At 46.6% G+C, this 8,071-nt stretch overlaps 2 protein-coding genes across 2 annotated transcripts in view; one reads left to right on the top strand and one right to left on the bottom strand.

The window, feature by feature from the left end:
- Nucleotides 1-721: 721 nt before the first annotated feature.
- On the bottom strand, nt 722-3,964 carry LOC112141351 (somatostatin receptor type 2). Its single transcript, XM_024264469.2, has 2 exons — nt 2,932-3,964; nt 722-2,747 (listed from the first exon to the last, which is right to left on the bottom strand). Exon 2 carries the CDS (start codon nt 2,234-2,236, stop codon nt 1,220-1,222), a length of 1,017 nt encoding a protein of 338 aa, XP_024120237.1. The 5' UTR covers nt 2,237-2,747; nt 2,932-3,964; the 3' UTR covers nt 722-1,219.
- A 3,394-nt stretch (nt 3,965-7,358) lies between these two features.
- Nucleotides 7,359-8,071, top strand: part of LOC112141364 (zinc transporter ZIP11) — a gene marked incomplete in the record, with an annotated part of 38,943 nt that continues 38,230 nt past the window's right edge. Inside the window, 2 exon segments of the mRNA XM_024264491.1 lie at nt 7,359-7,702; nt 7,951-8,068. Of these exon segments, the coding sequence (XP_024120259.1) occupies nt 7,961-8,068 (108 nt within the window).

Raw genomic sequence — 8,071 nt, 5'->3', positions numbered from 1 at the left:
AACTAGTGCATGCTTTCATCTTTAGTCGACTTGATTACTGTAACAGTGTTTTTACAGGACTACCAAAAAAATCCATCAGGAAACTGCAGCTTATTCAGAACTCTGCTGCTCGGGTTCTCACAAGGACCAAGAAAGTAGACCACATCAGTCCAGTTCTGAGGTCTTTACACTGGTTACCTGTCTGTCAGAGGATAGACTTTAAAGTTCTGTTACTGGTTTATAAAGCTTTGAATGGTTTAGCACCAAAATACATGACTGACCTCCTGACCCAGTATGTACCAGCCAGACCTCTCCGGTCATCAGGATCCGGTCTTTTATCAGTTCCTAGAGTCAGAACTAAACATGGAGAAGCTGCATTCAGCTTCTATGCTCCACAGATCTGGAACAGACTTCCAGAAAACCTTAGATCTGCTGAAACACTCAGTGTATTTAAATCCAGGTTAAAGACTCACCTGTTCTCAGTTTGATTAATATGTATTCAAAAGTTTACGTCTGACTGTTTATCTATGCTTGTTTTAAATTAAAATCTTTTTACTTTCTTTTAATTTTATTTTAATGATTTGAATGATGATGAATGACATTTTTACTATTTCTTTTGATTGTTTCTTTTAATGTTTTATGTAAAGCACTTTGAATTGTCTCTGTACATGAAATGTGCTACAAATAAACTTGCCTTTCAGCTAAAGTAAGAAGTACACACAAAAACACAAAGTACTGACAGAAAAGTTTATTTGAAAGTATTTAAATGTTCAGAGTGAAGTGCTCTGTGGAGAAAGTAGATCATTAAGGACAGGTGTAACATGTGATCAAAGATCAATATGTTAATGTGACAAAATGGAAATCAATAATCACACAGTCAGAATCTGTTCCATACTGGAGGTCCGGAGAGAAAAAAACAAAGTCCAGTGTAACAGTCAGGACCTGGAGCTGCAGAATCATGAAGAAATCCATTCAGATGTTACCAGAACTCAGCAGAACGTCAGCGATGATCAAACATCATTTATATCTACAACTATACTATAGAGCGGGAAAATGTTCTGAGGGTACTAAAAACTAAAGACCACAAACTGTAAAAAATTGATCCATCATTACACCCAACAAATGCTGGAGCCTATCCCAACCAAAGGGGGGGGGGTCTTCAGTCCATCCTGGAGCTACAAAAATCATCTTCCAGAACTTGAATTCTTTCTGTCTGAAATGACGTGAAGGCCGTCCTCGTTCAGGCCTGAGTGGTGACGTCCCTCACACTGTCAGTGAGGTCAGAGCGCTCAGTGTCGCACTGCATGCTGGGAGATGACTTGGCCATGGGGCAGAGCAGAGAGCGGAAGTGCCTCCTTAAGGAGTCGGAGAGGCAGGCGTAGAGGATGGGGTTGGCACAGCTCCAAGAGTACGACAACAAGACCACCAGCTCAAACGCCCTGGCTAGGGTCAGCGCCAGCCCGCCGTGGTACAGCGAGTAGAAGTTGAAGGTGTAAAAGGGCAACCAGCACACCCCAAACATGACCACCACAGCCACTACCATTTTGGTCATCTGTCGCTCCAATCGCGCGCTCTCATGGTTGACAGCAGAGGCCTGAAGCCGCCGGGACCTCATGGTTATCAGCATGGCGGTGTAGGACGACAGCATGATGGTGTAGGGCAGGGCGAAGCCCAGAGCAAAGGTGTAGGAGAGGACTCCCAGCCACCAGGAGTCAGAAATGGAGTCAGGGATGCAAAGACCTCGATCGGCTGAGAAGTGCAGCGCCATGGGCAGGATGGTGAGCAGGGAGAACAACCACAGGAACCCGGATATGATTTTGGCGCAGCGCGGCGTTCTCCATCTGGCCAAGCGAAGAGGCTCCAGGAGCGCCATGCAGCGGTCCACGCTCATCACCGTCAGACAGAAGACGCTGGTGAACTGGTTGATGCCGTCCAGGACCATCACGGCTTTGCAGGCAGTGTTCCCAAACACCCAGTGGTTCTGGAAGTTCTGACTCGCGATAAAAGGAAGTCCAATCATGAAGAGTCCATCAGCCACAGACAGGTTGAAGATGTACACCGTTGTGGAGGACGACATCTTGTCCAGTTTCAAAATGGCAACAATGACCAGCAGATTCCCAGCGAGCCCCAGAACGCAGACCACCAGGTAGAGCCCGGCCACGGTGATACCGAAACCATCGAGGTGTTCCTCGAAGAACAGATGATCTTCCACTAAAGTCTGGTTGGAGTCCAGATCCTGGAACATCAGCGTCTCCATCCCTCTGCCCTCCTGGTGGAGGTAAGTGTGAAGTCAGTTCTGCTGAAATCTTCTGCGGTTTCTCACCGTCATTCCTCGTTCACCAACCGTCCAGGAGAAGGCTCACGCTCGTCCAGAAACGCCGTGGTGAAAGAGGGGAGGGAGGAGCTGCATGTCTCTGACCGCTCCTTCTCCGTGGGAGTTCCTTTCTGTTTTCCTTCCTCCCTCGGAGTGTGAGGAGGGTGTTTGCAGCCCCCCCGTCAGCCTTCAAAGATTGTGATGAAGTCCAGCTCTGCTCACAGCTGTGGGGTTTCCAGGGTGAAGCCCCGCCCCATCTGCTGCCATCTCCTGTTTTCTCAGTCCTCCCTAACCCTCTCTGCCAGCCGGCCCCCTCCTTGAGCGCCTCCACCGTTCAGGGGGGTCACATGACTGAACCTAAACAATCTCCAGCCTCTGGAAGTTCATCCAGAGGGCCCAGATAGACTGAGGATGGAAGCAGCTCCTCCATCAGGCGGGCTTCCCTCTGCTTCTGCTGAGAGGAGAAACAGACCAAAGGACAGGAAGTGAAGGAAAAAAGAGGGTGGGGGGTTGACCCTTGACCTGTTCTGACTTTGACACGCATACCTGGAATAGTCCAGGTTTACCCTTCACTTTGATCCAGCCCACCTACGGTCCTCTGAAGCTCCGCCCCTGTCTGGATTTAACGGACCACTCACCAAGAAAGATGTTTGGAGGTGGGAACAGCCTCATCCCGGCTCACTTGAGGTCCGAGCACTTCCTGCTTCCATGTTTGGACAGACGCGCCGGCTTCCTCTCACTGCTGAAGGGATTGATTCTGACACCGAGGACGCTCCACCACAGACCTCTAACCTCTCTTTCCATCCTCGTCCAGCTGCTGGTCACAGAAATGAATGTCCCTGACCATGGAGACAGTCTGGAACTCCAGCGTCATTCTTCAGTCTGAGCCTTTGAGTCATTCTCACATCCAAACCCTGATGGGTTCCCGCTCCCTGAACAAGGAGACCTCCTTCACAGCAGCAGACACTGACCTAGATCTGAGTTTCTATGGATTCGTTCTCCTGTGGTCAAACTGATGGAAACTGAAAGTATGACATGGATCCCTCATGGATCAGGAGAAGTCTCTGGTCCAGAGGAAGATCTAGAAGAGTTTGCAAACCTTTAAGATGAAAATATGATTCCATCCTCTCAGGATTTATGGGTCTGACCTCAATGTTCCTTTCAAACTTCAGGCGTCACTTTGACTGAAGCGCAGACACTTGACTGGTCTTTAGAGGACTGGGTTCTGACCCAGACCGTTCCTTAGAGGACTGGGTTCTGACCCACACCCTTTGTCAGAGGAATGCCTGAGGATAGCATGAAAGCTCTGACTGAAACGCGAGTCCTGACTAGAACTTCAGCTTAAAACATGAGACTGGACTTTGAGCTTCATGTTTGAGTTTTTGTGGACCAGAATCTCACAAAAACACCTGAATCAGAGTGGCTAAAGATGTTCTGGTTGAAGGTGGAGGTTCTGGTTCCAGTCAGTGCAGCAGGTCCTGACTCTCCTAAAGAACTTGGTGGAGTCCTGCTCAGCTTTGTTCTTGGTGTTCGTCTCATGGATGCAGAAATTGAAGATGTTTTTAGTCTTGTGTGTTCTCTTGTGTGTTCTCTTGTGTTTTGTCTTGCATGTTCTCTTGTGTTTTGTCTTGTGTGTTCTCTTGTGTGTTCTCTTGTGTTTTGTCTTGTGTGTTCTCTTGTTTTTTGTCTTGTGTGTTCTCTTGTGTGTTCTCTTGTGTTTTGTCTTGCGTGTTCTCTTGCGTGTTCTCTTGTGTGTTCTCTTGTGTGTTCTCTTGTGTTTTGTCTTGCGTGTTCTCTTGTGTTTTGTCTTGTGTTTTCTCTTGCGTGTTCTCTTGTGTGTTCTCTTGTGTGTTCTCTTGTGTTTTGTCTTGCGTGTTCTCTTGTGTGTTCTCTTGTGTTTTCTCTTGTGTGTTCTCTTGTGTGTTCTCTTGTGTTTTGTCTTGTGTGTTCTCTTGTGTGTTCTCTTGTGTTTTGTCTTGTGTGTTCTCTTGTGTGTTCTCTTGTGTTTTGTCTTGTGTTTTGTCTTGCGTGTTCTCTTGTGTGTTCTCTTGTGTGTTCTCTTGTGTTTTGTCTTGCGTGTTCTCTTGTGTGTTCTCTTGTGTGTTCTCTTGTGTGTTCTCTTGTGTTTTGTCTTGTGTGTTCTCTTGTGTGTTCTCTTGTGTTTTGTCTTGTGTGTTCTCTTGTGTGTTCTCTTGTGTTTTGTCTTGTGTGTTCTCTTGTGTGTTCTCTTGTGTTTTGTCTTGTGTGTTCTCTTGTGTGTTCTCTTGTGTTTTGTCTTGTGTGTTCTCTTGTGTGTTCTCTTGTGTTTTGTCTTGTGTGTTCTCTTGTGTGTTCTCTTGTGTTTTGTCTTGTGTGTTCTCTTGTGTGTTCTCTTGTGTTTTGTCTTGTGTGTTCTCTTGTGTGTTCTCTTGTGTTTTGTCTTGTGTGTTCTCTTGTGTGTTCTCTTGTGTTTTGTCTTGTGTGTTCTCTTGTGTGTTCTCTTGTGTTTTGTCTTGTGTGTTCTCTTGTGTGTTCTCTTGTGTTTTGTCTTGTGTGTTCTCTTGTGTGTTCTCTTGTGTTTTGTCTTGTGTGTTCTCTTGTGTGTTCTCTTGTGTTTTGTCTTGTGTGTTCTCTTGTGTGTTCTCTTGTGTTTTGTCTTGTGTGTTCTCTTGTGTGTTCTCTTGTGTTTTGTCTTGTGTGTTCTCTTGTGTGTTCTCTTGTGTTTTGTCTTGTGTGTTCTCTTGTGTGTTCTCTTGTGTTTTGTCTTGTGTGTTCTCTTGTGTGTTCTCTTGTGTTTTGTCTTGTGTGTTCTCTTGTGTGTTCTCTTGTGTTTTGTCTTGTGTGTTCTCTTGTGTGTTCTCTTGTGTTTTGTCTTGCGTGTTCTCTTGTGTTTTGTCTTGTGTTTTGTCTTGTGTGTTCTCTTGTTTTTTGTCTTGTGTGTTCTCTTGTGTGTTCTCTTGTGTTTTGTCTTGTGTGTTCTCTTGTGTTTTGTCTTGTGTTTTGTCTTGCGTGTTCTTTTGTGTTTTGTCTTGTGTTTTGTCTTGTGTGTTCTCTTGTGTGTTCTCTTGTGTTTTGTCTTGTGTGTTCTCTTGTTTGCTGTTTGGAGGAATCTGGTAATTTGTGCTTTGTTTAGTTTCCCCAGCAACGCTGACAGCGATCCTAGACTTGTTTTTGAGCTGCGAAAGCTCAGAAATGTGAAAGTTTGTGTTTAATGAAACACTCCTGCTGTGATAATGAGTTTATGGCTGCCAGACATTTGCAGTGAGAGCTGAAACCAGGGATAAAGAACATCCAGACCCTCATCAGACAAGCACGAAAACCAGGTTTGGTTGAATAAATATTTACAGGGAACGAGTCAGAGTGAAAAGTGTTTGTTTTACTGATGGTTTAAGAGTGGGTATGGTGGAGAGAGTGTGATGGTGTGATGGAGGTCTGGACTTCCATCTGGGTTTCATGACGTCAGACTGACGGGGGGGGCTGCTCATGTGTGCTGTTTTTAGGTTTCTAAATGTTTCTGGTTCAGGTTCTGCAGGTTCTGGTTCCATCCTCCTCTGTGTCCGTGCGCCTCCTCGACCCTCCTCCTCTGTGTCCGTGCGCCTCCTCGACCCTCCTCCTTTGTGTCCGTGCGCCTCCTCGACCCTCCTCCCCTTTTCCCGGCTCTGGATCTCAGATCCTAGTTTCCTGCGGCTGTGAATCTGTTAGTAAATTACTTTTTGATTTGTGTCTGTGAGCCTCAGAAACACAAACACTCAGAGGCGCGTAGGTCAGACTTTTGCTGTCATAACATTTCCATTCGTGGGGAGTGGAAGGGGGAGGAGTCTGTGCGTTTATCTGGCTGCTGTTTCCTTCATGCCAGATTACAGAACATCTCTGCCTCCATGAGACGTTTCAGATGTTGCTGTTCTGGATGTTCTGACTTTGTTTTGGCAGAAGACACTTTATGGTCAAAATGCAGAAATCAAATGTTCTGGAAATTCCTCTGAAGTTTCTGTTCCTCAGAATTCCCAAAGTTCCTGCTGTGAGCCACAGCATAAGAAAATGCAGCTGAAAAAAACTGTTTTAGACAAATCTTAAGCATCATCAGTAGAAGCTCTGACAGATGGAGGAAATCCAGGTTTTTCTTCAAACTCCCAGCAGCCTTTGAGGCAGCAACAGGAAGCTGAGAAGATGTTTTCCTAGAAAACCAGGAGTGCGTTTGTTTGTTTGGATGCTTCAGATAATTAAGTTCCATGTGAAGAAGCTAAAGTTGCTTTTTCAGACGTGCTGCTCACCCCAGCAGACTCAGATGTGTTCAATGCCCTCAGGACGTTCCAACTGCAGCAAACAGGATCCGGATGGAGGCGGGAAATATGCCCAGTCAGGCCGCAGGTCAACGGTTTCCACGGTGACGGTCGTGTTTCAGCGTATTTATTGAATGTTTGACTCTTCTGCCACCATGTCAGCTCCACCAACACCTCCTGGCAGATGGTGGTCATTCCAGAAACATCCAGAACTCTTCCTGAAAAACAAGTATAAAACAAAAAAGTATAAAAAAGTATTTTTAAAAACCTGATTTAAAAAAAAACATTTTTTTCAAAAACCTGAGATTAAATGTGGCATCATTTAGATAGATAGATAGATAGATAGATAGATAGATAGATAGATAGATAGATAGATAGATAGATAGATAGATAGATAGATAGATAGATATCTTTATTTGTCATTGTCTCAGGTACAACGGAATTAAAAAGTGTCTCCTGGTCAGTGCAACATTCATGCCTTAAATCAACACATGGTAAAAACTTAATATTAAAGTAATAAATAATAAATAAAGAAAGTGCTGGCCATTGTGGAAGAGCATCACAGCTGGGATGGTGCAGTCGGCTGCAGTCGGCTGCAGTCGGCTGCATCTTTATTCCAACCCAAAGAGCTTTGTCTTCTGCACCATCCTTCTCCTATTCAGATCTTTTCTTCAGAGCTCTGTCCTCTGATGTCATGAAAGGACCGCTACACCTTTAAGGTGGGCGGGGCTTGTGTGGTCATAGAGACGTGTCCCGGAAGCCGGAAGTAAACAGAAGCCATTGAAGAAGCGAGGAAGAAGTGAGTAAATCGGACAGTTTGACCCAAATCTGTCATTCAGACAGAAACACGCCGAGGATCAAACGAGCCGATCGGCCGGTTAACGTCTCCTTGTGACGTCAGCGAGGGCGGAGTCAGAAGCGTGACCGCTGTGAAACTCCAGGAGGAGTTTTTTGAAAACCCGCCGGTTTTCTGTCCCGGTTCTGTTCAGTTCTGAGCCACAGAAACCGGGACGGCCGAGGCTCGGTTCTAGCTGAGGCAGGTGATCCTGCAGGGGACTGTCATTAGGCCATTAGACCTGGCTGGTTTGGGCCAAGGCGGTTCGGACAAGCAGCTGCTCCGGTCCCGGCACCGGCGACCGCGTTATCAAAGGCACGTGACCGAGAACGGTTCAGTCTGCGGCTCATTTTAACGGTTCGGTTCATGGTTCTGGAAAACCAGACCGTCCAGGTCCAGGACCCGGGAGTCCTGAGCAAACCGGATCATATTAACGCGCCGGACCGGGCAGGGCGTGCCGCAGATCCTGTTTGTTCAGGACTCTGGTTTCAGCGGATCCTGAAGGTCACGTGACCTGCTGCAGGTCTGGACTTCGAGTCTCTGATGAGATCTTCCGTCTGCAGGTCCCGCATCATGCTGGAGGGCTACAGTCCTGTGATCCAGGCCCTGCTGGGGACCCTGTTCACGTGGGGGCTGACGGCGGCGGGGGCCGCGCTGGTCTTCATCTTCTCCAGCAGACAGGTG

The sequence above is a fragment of the Oryzias melastigma genome, linkage group LG19, assembly GCF_002922805.2.
Source record: "Oryzias melastigma strain HK-1 linkage group LG19, ASM292280v2, whole genome shotgun sequence".
Lineage (NCBI taxonomy): Eukaryota > Metazoa > Chordata > Actinopteri > Beloniformes > Adrianichthyidae > Oryzias > Oryzias melastigma.
The sequence above is the reverse complement of the archived record's forward strand: the minus strand, read 5'-3'. Positions and strand labels throughout refer to the sequence as shown.